General features: G+C 36.0%; 2 protein-coding genes across 2 annotated transcripts in view; both read right to left on the bottom strand.

Annotated features, from left to right (window-relative positions):
* Positions 1-679: 679 nt before the first annotated feature.
* Positions 680-6,981, bottom strand: LOC120627905 (pancreatic triacylglycerol lipase-like). Its single transcript, XM_039896028.1, has 7 exons — positions 6,968-6,981; positions 6,436-6,539; positions 5,285-5,459; positions 4,108-4,253; positions 2,953-3,198; positions 1,346-1,688; positions 680-769 (listed from the first exon to the last, which is right to left on the bottom strand). Exons 1-7 carry the CDS (start codon positions 6,979-6,981, stop codon positions 721-723), a joined length of 1,077 nt encoding a protein of 358 aa, XP_039751962.1. The 3' UTR covers positions 680-720.
* A 378-nt stretch (positions 6,982-7,359) lies between these two features.
* The window catches only part of LOC120627955 (nardilysin-like), a 36,177-nt gene continuing 30,778 nt past the window's right edge, over positions 7,360-12,758 (bottom strand). Inside the window, exons 20-24 of the mRNA XM_039896086.1 lie at positions 12,485-12,621; positions 11,876-12,020; positions 11,072-11,134; positions 10,838-10,939; positions 7,360-9,870 (exon numbers count right to left, since the gene is read on the bottom strand). Of these exons, the coding sequence (XP_039752020.1) occupies positions 9,670-9,870; positions 10,838-10,939; positions 11,072-11,134; positions 11,876-12,020; positions 12,485-12,621 (648 nt within the window). The 3' untranslated portion in view covers positions 7,360-9,669. The remainder of the gene's footprint in view (positions 9,871-10,837; positions 10,940-11,071; positions 11,135-11,875; positions 12,021-12,484; positions 12,622-12,758) is intronic.

Here is a 12,758-nt window from a genome sequence, read left to right as displayed (position 1 = left end):
AGGAAAGCTGCATGTCTGAAAGTTCTACATAATGTTCTCAAAGGTGTATGGAGTCCACCAACCCCCACTGGCCAGCGTGGTGGACTACGGCCTTAACCCCTTCTCATTGTGGAAGGACACCCGAGCTCTGTAGTGGGTCAGTAATGGGTTGATTAACATTTCTTATTCATCAGAAATGTTAAGTTTTTGTGTTCATTCATGAAAATTATTAACTTAAACTGTTCAGATTGTATATAATTATTAGTATCTTATTTTGTGATAATCTTTATATATATATTTCTGGTGTGCGTGTGTATGTCACTGAACTCCTCCTAAACGGCTGGACCGATTTGAATGATTTTTTTGGTATGCGTTTGGGTGGCACCCTGGATGGTTTAGATTCACAAATCCCGCCCGACAGATGGCGCTGGGTTCCTCTAGTAATTTATAATATAGATGCTTCTAATACTATTTTTATAAGGGCACCCAAATTTAGTATTTGGTTTGCTGAAACAAGAAGTCCATATGTGAGTGGTTTAATGCCCGTTTTTACTAACGTGGAAAAATGCAATGCCTCAGCCGATTCCTAAGCATTCATCAACCGCCTCGCCTTAGTCAGTAGGCATTCGATTTAGGCGATGCCTAGGTTTAATAATAACGGGAATAAAATACCTTCGTGAAAGAAAAATTAAAGCACAAATTTAGAAAATCAATAAAAAAAAATATAATTTTTCTTTAATGTTAGAATGGATACTGTTTTGCCGTGTTCACTCTGTACATGCCGGGAGTTCTGTAAGAAATAAAAAAAAATATTTAGATAATAACAATAAGATCCAAGGAGCTGTTGTCCAAACTCCTCTGCTCGGGCTATCAAGGGCAGGTGACGTTGTCACAATGGGAAAAGGAAAAAATATGTATATAACACATTTTTTCCTTTTCCGGTTGTGAAAACCCCACCACTGTTTTATCAACTCTTCTGGCATGGGTGTAAAGTAAACAGGGGTAAATTTGTCCTTTCCCCTGTAGCCATGCTTTGCCATGTGGACAACTAAGTCAATTTATAATAAAGATATAAACGGGGACAAAGTTTTTGTCTCCTGCCTGCCAAAAAACAGGTTTAATAATAAATAAGTATCCTATGCGTAAATTCTCAAAATAGCGATTGTCAACCACCCTGGACTGTGGTCTTATAAGGGGGCGATCCCAGGTTTGATTATGAGTAGAGGCAATTCGAGAATTTATAATTATTGATTTTTCTCTGGCCTGAGCTTTTCTGATGAAAAGGAAACTATTTACTGGGTCATGCTTTTCAAAATTATTTTCATTGCCGCCCCTAACGAATACATCACAAATTTAAATCACTTACGCTTGTTTCGTCAAATTGGCGTTGCCCATACTTAAAAGGACTCCGTTGCAAGAGTCAGTGATGAGCTGGGTAGTATCAGAGCAGCGTCTTCCTATCAAATGATTGTAAGTCACTGTGGCAGCGAACATTTCCCACGCTCTATTGTGATGGCATGCGCTTGTTGAACATCCGGGCTGCGCAAGCCCACCGTTGGGGTAGAAGTCCACGTCTCCCACGGTTGCCAGGAAGCCAATACCGACGCCGTTAGGGCTTGCATCCGTGTGGATTCCTTCCACGTAAACAGCGTCGCTTGAATGTAGCCGGTTCGCATTCCAGTCCCATAGAGGACCGGCGGGGTCCAAACCTATAAAATAATTTGGGTATAAGAAAGACTGAGCCGTTAAGCTGTTCTTGAAGTCCAGAACAATATCTAACCTTTTGTTATTTAGGTATGTAATTAACTATATGATAAAGCCTAAAAGATTAAGTATATACTACAAGTTTAGTGTATTAGGTAGGTCATCATCATCATCATCTCAACCAATTGACGTCCACTGCTGGACATAGGTCTTTTGTAGGGAGTTCCACAATGCACGATCCTGGGCCGCTTGCCTCCAACGGCTCCCAGCTACTCGCCTGATGTCATCTGTCCACCTCGTTTGGGGCCGACCTACGCTGCGTTTACCGGTGCGGGGTCGCCATTCCAGCACCTTAAGACCCCATCGTCCATCGGTTCTCCGAGCTATGTGGGTAAGCCGAGCCGAGTCCGAGCTAAGTAGGTGTAAACTAAGCCCGCGAACCTGCTAGATATAGTTTTGGAGCATATAAGGAACATGATTGTCGGTATATGCTTTAAAACTATCTCTTCTATGAGAGATGAGACCCATTCCCAGAAGTGGGACATTAATGCTAGTTTTTACTAAACCCAGAAATCGCCTAAATCGAATGCGTAATAATAAAAAAAAAGTTTTACCAACTCTTAGGTGATAACTATTGGACAAAGGTAGATGTATGCCTAGGAATATGCTTTGATTAGGCGTTACTGATTAAGTAAATGCCTTATTCGTCGTTAGTGAAAACGGGCATAATATTCTAAGGAACAAAAATAGCCTATAAAAATCCCCTATCGCACTAAAAGCCTCTTCCAAGGGAGAGAAGATAACTATTGATCAAGATATATCCCTAGATTAGGCGTTACCTTTTAGGCATAGTTTGTCGTTAGTGAAAATGGGCAATAACTGCATAAATTTAAGAATTCGACCACGGTGTCTCCGTGGAAAGGATACTCAAGCCCTAACAGATATCTTAAGTTAACCCCTTTTAGAAACGTGGATTTTTATACGGCCGATTGGCGCAGTGGGCAGCGACCCTGCTTTCTGAGTCAAAGGCCGTAGGTTCGATTGTTATCGAATGTTTTTCAATATCTGGGTGTTTTTAAACATTTTACTGTATAATATTCATCAGTCATCGTAGTGGGCTAGATGGCGATGTGTATTGTCGTAGTATATTTATTTATTGAAAAAAAAAATCTGCAGATTTGAGCCTTATCAAAAATGTAAAAATGTAAAACAATGTAAAAATATCTTATGCCAGTTGTTTTTCGCCAATAGTGAGCAGCGTAAACTTACCAGTGATTCGCCCAACTCTGCCATTTAGTTGCTTGCCTGCATTACCCACAACATGAGCACCCAAACTAAAACCAATCAAGTGAATGGACTCCAATGTAACTCCAGTACTACTGCTGAGGAAGTTGATAAACTGTCCTAGACCCCTCCCTACTGCTGGTATGCCGGCGACTGCGCTCGGATAGCTTTGAGCGGCAAGCTCTTCCCATACCATAACAATTAAGTTGAAGTCGTCTTGTTCAAGGAATGCTGCAAACGATTAATGTTTTTTTAGCAGTAGTTGAGCTTTTAGTGAAAGAGCTAGACTAGACTACCACCATGTTTATTTGTGCCGCTAAGCAGCATTGTCGCAATGTTGTGTTCCAGTCTGAAGGGCGTTGTTGCCGTTGTAATTTTAGGCACATATGAGGCTTAACACCTACGCCTCATAACACCTAGTTACGCCTCATGTTAATGACCACAGCAACACTGCAGGATGTGTTCTTTGGATAACCTGGTACGTGTTTATAGGAGCAGATTTTCCACGGGCCATAAGGTAGGCATCAATAAATGGTTATAAAAAAAAATCTTAGCTAGTACCAATTTGTTATTCTTCTTAGCTATTCGTTTTACTTACAATAATAACTAGGTGTACTTAACTCGCGTTCTTGACCGCGTTTTTTTACGGTTCTTATTACAAATCCTGTGGGAACCTATGTTACTCTCCGGCCTTTCAACTAACTCTAGAATAATGTTGATTTTTTGCTTAGAGTGTGACGGTAGGACCAACAAACAAATACTACATTTATAATATTAGTAAGGATCAAGCAGATATCTCAAAGTAATCGGAGATCTGTCCACTAAAATCACACTTCGCAGGGCATGCAAAAAACACTTTCTGCAAAGTGCTGTGACTATAATTTTGAGGGCCAGGTTTAACACCTGGGCCTCAAAATTATGCATATGTACCTAACCTACCTCTTCCGACCGGAATACAGCAATGCTGCTTTGTGTCAACATGGCGGTAGTACTTCCAAAAATTCAGTCAAATTGGTTCAATCATTGCTTGGAGTAAGATATATACATACAAACTTAGATATATGAGTGATCTCATATTTCGTTAGGATAAGATTTTTTTCTGAGAAATCGATTTAATTTATTGAGATAAAACATACCTACCATTTCTGATGACTATATTATTCGCAGCGTTTAAGTTGCCCATCCAGCCATGTACGGATACAACAGTGGTACTATTGGAGTTGAAGTTGGATGAAAATATACTGCTAGCATTTAGTGTAAGCTTTTGAGGCGATGTCGGATTGCGTCTGTAAAGTTATAAGAAAACAATGGATGTATGGCATGGATTCATGAAATAATGCTGAATCACGGAAACGTTGTGAAAAGGACAGAACCACTACAATATAATGTCTTCAAAGACGTGTGAAGTCTTTGACCTTGAACCTTCGCATTCTGAGAGTAGACCCGTGCCGTGGGTCGGTAATTGAATGATAATATTCCAAAATGCATCCTTGATAACAACTTATAAGCCTAAAGAAATTGATATTGCATATTTCCTTATCTTAACCTCGATAAGTGCATATCTTAATATCATAATATATAATTATGAGGATTTATATTTGGTTACCTACTTGAATATCGACTGATAAATAAGAATTAATAGGTACTTAATTAAACCGACAATCCATTGATGGTATCTATCTGAATCATATAAGCGCCGAAATCTTCTCTTAGATGCCTATACGAATGATAAGTGTATTAATATTATGGAATGTGTTTAAGATATAAATATGGTATAAGGATTATACTTCTTTGTCTAAAGAATACTGTTGGAAAAATAAAGCTCATATTTTTCTTTACTCAAGACTAGCGGACCCTCGCGAGTTCGTCTGCGTATGAGTCAATCGAGAACTAGAATAGATCTGATGCTAACATCATAATCATCCTGGCTAGCTATGTACCTTTTCATTATTTTTGTTGATACATACATACAAACATCCATCCATCCACATCACCACAAACTTTCGCATTTATGATATTAGTATGATGGACGCATGCATTCGATCGTTGTCCCCTATCTAAGACAATATTTATCAGACCCTTATAAAAATAAGACTTAGATAGTATAGACTTTCAAATAAAATAATAATTATTAAAATCGGTTTAAATTTAACGGAAGTATAAAGAAAAATTGATAAAAATTTTCATCCCATTTCCCGGAGGAAACTTATTGTTTATCGGGATACAAAGTTCCTACATGTTATTTAATCCGCTCTTGCCAAATTTTATTCAAATCCGTTCGGTTTACCTACATTTTAGTTAATAAGTAAATAATTACCTTGTAAAAAGGTAGTACTCATTGTTGGCTGGGTTTCTCTCAATTTGCTTTATAAGTTTAGCATTGGGCTCTGCGTCTAAATCGACCACATGAAGAACTCCTTCATCGTCCGGAATTTGTATGTAACGCGAATATTTACCCTCATTATCCGCCGATCCCGCTATGGTGGTATAGACTGGAATGATAAATTAAGACAATAATTAAATATAATACAAATTAATAAAATAAAGACAAATACCTACTTTTTACTTTATCCTTGTTTAATGATGAAATTATTAAGAATATTAACGCAAAATGAAAACTCTAGGATCATTCTTTCTATTTTAAATTTTTTTAAAGTTCTTCGCAGCGACCTAGTTATATGGTTACGCAAATTAAGAACAGATACAGAACCCTTATTCAGCCATTATTGCATGCAGTATATTGTATCCAAAACAGAAAACGACCCGTGCACTTGTAAATTCACACCCGTGGAGAGTTGCTAACCTACAAACTTTTCCCATTTTATAGTAAACGTTTAGAACATTGGAGGTAAAATAATTACTGTCAACTGCTAAATGAAGTGCACCTGTTCGAGAAAATCTAGATACTAAAGTGAAGTGGTTTTTAATGCTTCAATATTAGTCGCGTACACTGTTTCTATATGTTCTTTTCTCTGTGGGTTATATCAAGAAAAAATCGTGTGCATTTTATTCACACACGGCGGAAGTGTAACTTCTGAAAAGTAGCCAACGAGAGATTGAGGTGGATGTAGAGTATCAGAATTATTAGGATAAATGTAAGATTTATTATTTAGTTTCCATTGTAACTAGAATAGGTAAAAAATGTATAATGTTTTCTATCTCACTCTGTCCTATACATTTATGTGTTTGTTTCTTTATCTAGATATTATTCGGTTTCCTTAGTAACTTAAATAGGAAAAAAAACAAATAAAATAATATGTATATTTCTGTCTCATTCTTTGCCGGCTTCATCCTACACATTTTTGTATTTGTGTCTCTTACCTGTCGTTTTTTCCGTTGTATCCGGTTTGAAATTACAACGATTCTAAAGAAGTTTCACTTCAAAAATATCAAACGTACTTCAATCGCATATTCGCATAAAGATTTTCTAAGACTTTACTAATATCTTAGAATTAAAAAAATACCTACTATAGATGCAGGGATTCCTGTTTATTTTTATTTGGTCAAAAAGGTGGAATGGAACAGTACACAAAGCATCGGGCAACGTTGTGAAATCGAATTCGGTCACAGACCTGAGGAGAACAAACACTTAAAACATTTCTTACAGGTTCTTCATCTGTTCACTTCTCATCCTATCCTTAACAAAATTACATTAAACACTATTTGACTATACATATTTAAGCAACTGATACATTTGAGAATTATACGGTTAAATAGGTACATACCCGCAACGGCAAATAAAATGCATAAAACAGTCTTCATGCTTCTTCGTTTGCCAAAGTTCTGCTACGATTACACTAATATTATTTTCTTTTTTAGTGACGTTATCACTGGTTTTGAACAGTGGGTATTAACAATATCTCAAGATTGATAATGCGTATGGATTATTTAATATACATATTTTTTATGACATAATAGTAAATCATGATATAGCTGGTCATCGTTTACTCGAAAAATTATACTTACGTCAATATGCTGAAATTTTAAACTAGGTAGGTACCTGTTCTCCGTCATTTTCAGACTAAAAGTACCTAAGAAAAATCAGAAACCCAATTCTCAGAAAATTCATTTACTTAGATCACCCTGATCGAGACAGCTATGCTCAAAGTGTCTGTGATTGAAATAGGAATTGGGCAATCAAGCTAGGATAACGGATGTACACTTGGGTCCCAAACCCTACTAAACAATCTTCTCCCTTTTATACTATAACCCTCAAGACTCAACTAGGTGGACATATGACATCGTACCTAATGCTTAATGCAAGCAGCACAAGACTGAGTAACCTGGAATTCGGTTGATATGATAATAATGCTGTCAAAGACATCCTTAGTCTTTGATAAAATGGTTGTGTGTCGCCGATAGTGAAGGGGATGTCTGATTGAAAAACAGTAGTTGAAAACATATTCCATTTTATTGTTCAAATAGAAGCGTTAACTTAAGTCATGCTCGATTTATTAAACTGATTGAGGTACTGTATAAAGTCTTTGAGTAATGATGTATTACGCACTAAATAAGAAAAGGACGTCCCAAACGAAGTTCTACGCTTTGCTTTGTGGCCAATTTAACTGCAAATAGTTTATCAAAAGCTTTGAAATGAGGTGGTAACACAGAAGGTTTCCAGCATTGAGAGTAATCCGGCATGTTGCCAGAAGCCAGGTTTTACTGAAAACCATCAAGAGAAAATTCCAATAGCTGGGCCGCTTTTGGGACATATGTTAAATATCGCCAGCGATAGCGGAGGGGGCTCTTAAGAGGCTGAGTGCTGCTAAATTAGATTTAAATAATTCAAACAATTAACAATCTGTGTGTGTAGTTTTTCGTAATTAAAAAAATATATTTTAGACTGAATAGAAATAGATTTAGATTCCACTGACTGATATTGTCAGTGGAATCTGCCTTTCTAACCACTACAAACAGACTGACTTGACATTTCAAAAGTGCTTAGAAACTAGGCCTGGCTAGGCCTAAAATGAATATTGATTTTGAATTTGATTATTTCTGACTAAATGGCTATCCCCTTAATTCAGTTAAATTTTGCCGATTGCAAAAAATTATAAAGTTATCAGAGATAAGTTTGCAGAGTTGACGGCCAACCTCCAAAAGTAATTATTTATTCCATAATTATAATATTTATTAGTTTCATAATGAGGATTATTTATTTGTTGCTCCATCTGCCTAACTAACAAGTGCCTTTCTACTTTAAGTAGCTAGGTTAGGGCGCGGGCGTCGTGACAAATTTCTTAAGCTCGAAGTGCGCTTCTAGCTTAAAAAGGTTGGGAACTCGTGCCTTATTCTATCACAGCGTTGTCACCAACGTGATATTTGTTGGATTTTAATGCTTTGGTAGTACGTAATACATTATTACTCGATTTATTAGGCTGAGCAGTAGTTACCCAGAAAAATATATAGTATATTACATTAGAACAAGTCAAAAAATATTAAAATGATCTATACTATTTTAAGAATTCGCTAGTGTAATAAAAAATCAAGTATTTAAAATAATAACAGAGTTAATGAAATTTACTCTACATTGGGATGCAGACTTTATATTACAGTAATTGCATATAAGAAATAATAGGTTTTAGGCAATAATATTATTGACCTGTCATTTAAGTTTAATTATATATTTCATACATAAATAGATTTTTTACAATCGTTAAGTTCGTATCTGTCTTTAGAAACTATGTTAATAAGTACACATTAAATATAATATTAAGAATCCGAGCGTAAATTAAAACCGCAACATAACGTTTTTAATTTGCATCTAGATTCGTAACAAAACTTCTATTAATTGATTATCTATCTATCTACGTTTAATTAAAGTATGGTCGGACTTTTTTATATATTTAATATTTAGGTTGATATTATGCGTATTGGTTACAAGCATTTTAAATACAGTTTAATATATTTAATATACACTCCAACAACGAGTTATTGTCTAATTATTTTAAAGTAACAAATGTGTTACAAATATGGTTGAGTTGCCATTATTCTGGATGGGTTCCTGGACCGCCAAAACAGTTGTGTGTCAGTCTCAGTAAATTCTATAAGTACCCCTACTCTATGAAGCCTTTTATCTGTCTATCTCTTTCATTCTTATAGGTTAACTATATTTTTGCATCCCCATAATGCAAGATTTTTAAACCGATGTTTCTGGCTAGTTGTTGGAAATTAATATTTATAAATTACACATTTCACAGCGGAGTCTTATTTTTAAATATCGTATATTCTATGGTAAAGTAAATAAATTCGGAGTAAGTAAAGAAACACCCTGTAGAGACTGTCAGAAATAGAAAAGTACCCTTTAGTATGATGAAAAGAAGTGGGTATGAGTTGAAATTAATATTTTTATTATGTATGTATTGTAACACGTGGCCCTTTTATCGATTTACAACGGCGACGTAATTTTTAAATTATTTTTTGTTCATTGGTAAAATAAATAAATACGAAGTATTCAGATACATCCTAGACACCCTAAGACGAGACGATTTAAAACGCAGTGAAGCGTGCAGTCTATCAAAGAAGGGGAAAAGAAGGGGTTCAGTCTATCAGGAAAGTGGAAAAATTTAATTAAATGTTTTGTTAATCACTACTGCAAATCTAGAATTTGGAATACCTATAGACCAGATAAATAAAAGAGGCTGGCAGTGTTGCGGTAAAAAATTAACAGTACATAAATTTCTTCACATTTCTACAACCCTGTCAACATTGAGCTAGCTCCACTCTGGGAACATTTATGATTGGCAGATCTTTTTTGAACTCGTCTATGTCTTTGATGAAATCTGCGCTGTTTTCGTAAGAGTCCCCTATTGGCTCGCTGGCGTCCAAGTATATCAAACTGTAATTCTTTGGTTGTACTTCCGCGTTTATTGCGTTGTCCTCTTTAGGTTTGTTGCCCACGATCTATTTATGGAAAAGAGATTGTTACTTTAGGCAAACGTTGATGTATATAAGAGACTAACTTAAAAACTCAATCGCTTTTATTGTTGGTTCATCCAATCATCAACTTATAACCGGTCCACTACACAGCACGCAGTGGCGTGCATAGAGGGTATGAACTAAGAAAATCTCCAGTAGGAGTTATAAATACTTGAGGGTAGGCTTTTTATAACTCTTACAATGCCTATCCTTAGGTTATTTATAAATCGTACTGGAGATTTTCTTCATTTTATATCATCTGCATACCGTGCGCATGCTTTCTATGCACGCCACTGACAGCACGGGACTTTTTTTTTATGTATCAAATAAAACAATCACATCAAAATGGTTAGTATAAAAGCACCGAAAAAACCGCCGAGGTTTGTCCACGGTGCCTATCTGCAACGATTACCTTAGGGGTTTAATTAGAAGAATAAAACACCAGCCCTGGGATAAACATACTGCTACATTGTAGAACGATAGGAATTAAATAAGCGTCTAAATTTTAATCTTTAATAGCAGTAAGTACCAAAATAACTATACTAGATACAAAAGAGTCAGCAACTAACTTCCTCTCAGACTGCGAAGGGTCAGGGGAAGTCCACCACGCTGGCCAATACGGATTGGACTTTTGGAACGTTTTGTTTTTTTTTATTTATTTGGAAACATTGAGTACAGTGTATATAAAATAAACCGAGATAACGGCATTAGTAAAAACTTTGGGAACTTTATAGAGAACACTCAGGGATGTTCTCCGATCTTTTCCTTCACCATTTAAATTTTAACGTGGAATTTTTTAATTTAACTTGGAAAAGACATAAATTGTGGGAGGAGACCCGTGCCCTTTAGTGGGCCTGTTATAGGTTTGTATGATGATGTTGATGATACTTTAGGATTTAAAAATAACATGATCTATTGTTTCGGAGGCTAAATAGAATGTTTTATTTCTCACCTGTACAGATAATTTTCTGAACTGAGATTTATTCCCAGTGGAGAAATGATTTTCAATCCAGCTCATTATGTCCGCCAGTCTTATTTTTTCTATCGACTCCGCCTAAAACAATCGATTTAAACTGTAAAACTCAGCTCAAGGCAATGGCGATTAATCTAGTTTCTTCTTTCGATCAATATTACACTAGATTCTCAGACTTAGAACGCGCATACCAAAAATATTTTAATGTCATACCTCCATAAATAATCTTTGGAACTGGTATTCCCGGCTCACAATCTCCCGCCAATTTCTTTCAACCTGTGTAAAAAATAAATATGAATTTAATACAATATAAATACAATAGATATAATATATTATACATTTTGTAGATGTTATGTCATATACATGTCAGCTTATCGCAAATTGTGTACACACAAAGTTACCTAATGATAACGAAGACTGCTTCCGTATATCTCATATGGTTTCGGATTTATCCATACCGTTCAGGTTCTAAAAGTAGTTTCTACATCGGTACTTTTGAAAATTCAAGTCTCTCTGTTTGTTGTGACAAACACCGGTTCCGGTTAAGTCAAGACTTAATTTTATTTATGGTTCCCAAAATACTATAATAATTCGATTAATGACGTTTCATAATTTTTTCTTGTATGGAGAAAAAAATGGGCCGAATGTAAACACAAAAAAGGAAGATCGTTCGCCTAGTGAAACATTTTAGTTATCTGTGAAAACCAAAAAAAAATGTTGGTTACCCCTAAAATAATTAAATAACCTAACCTTAACCAATCTTAAATGTTAAGGACTTGTTAATAGTTTGTTAACATTTGGTCGGCGGATAAAGCGGCCGTACTTTAGATTTATACTAACTGCGCCCCGCGATGTTATTGCAATAAATTAAAAAAAAATACGTGTAGCACCAGACTCATTCATCGCGCGGTGCTGCCAGTGAGTTGGTCAATATATATGATTATTGTAAAGTAATTAAGATGATTTTTAAACTGCCCGAAACCTCGATTACTCATTAGATGAAATAAAGCCACTTACCTCATCCTTGAGCTCATAGTCGGTGGTGTGCTTTAACTGCACGAGCGACCTCCGCGCGGCGGCCAGCGCTTTTTCACCACCACGTTTGGTGCTCCGAGCGAACTTTTTCAAGAACGCCTCAACACGACTATCTACGTGCGATACGCTGTTTAAACAGAAAATTACACATTCTTATAAACTCTTTTTTTTTTTTAGCTTGTCCAATATTTTCGTTGTACTGTAGAGTAATTTTTAAAAATAGAAAAAAGCAGGCGTTTTTAAATGAATAGAATCAAAATCGTTTAGTTATTGGATTAGCTAAACCCCTCACTAAATGAGTCTCCCTACTATCGGGGTCTCAAGCTGTCCTGATCCTCTCCTTCTTGGCGTAGTAGACGTCTGGGAAATATACAACGGGTTCCCGGACGTCTACTAAAGCCAACGAGAGGGATATGTCGTGGTGGTTTTTAATTTGGGTAAACGAGTCCCACATAGCCTCTCTCAAAAGGACAGAGGTAGCCATAAAGCTATTCCACCACGACAAAAAAAACTAAAAAAAAAGTTGGGGGAAAATAAATCCTGTATTACTAGCCATAATTATATAGCAGCTAAGAATAATATAAGTCTAACCTGAATTTGTCAACCTGCGTGTTGACGGTGACAGAGAAGCCAAGGACACCAAAGGTGTACCGCATCATGCTGAAAACGCTGTAACCCAATTGCTCTTTTGTCCGCAGCGCGTCAAAGACTGGTTCTTCCATTAGCATCTACAAAAGCAAAGTTTTTTTTTTTAAATTTTATTATATAGTGAGCCAACAGTAATTGTAATTATAAATTACAATATATAAATGAATACACATTCATAAACAAAAAGTTGTAAGGACGAAGACTAACATTGTATACA

This window comes from Pararge aegeria, chromosome 12 (assembly GCF_905163445.1).
Source record: "Pararge aegeria chromosome 12, ilParAegt1.1, whole genome shotgun sequence".
NCBI classification, from domain to species: Eukaryota; Metazoa; Arthropoda; class Insecta; order Lepidoptera; family Nymphalidae; genus Pararge; species Pararge aegeria.
The sequence above is the reverse complement of the archived record's forward strand: the minus strand, read 5'-3'. Positions and strand labels throughout refer to the sequence as shown.

Excerpts from the sequence above, each read along its gene's own strand:
- LOC120627905 (XM_039896028.1), bottom strand. Across the intron at positions 5,460-6,435 it reads CAGGAATCCCTGCATCTATA|TCTATACCACCATAGCGGGA; the intron begins GTAGGTATTTTT and ends TTATCATTCCAG. Across the intron at positions 3,199-4,107 it reads TAATATAGTCATCAGAAATG|CATTCCTTGAACAAGACGAC; the intron begins GTAGGTATGTTT and ends AATCGTTTGCAG.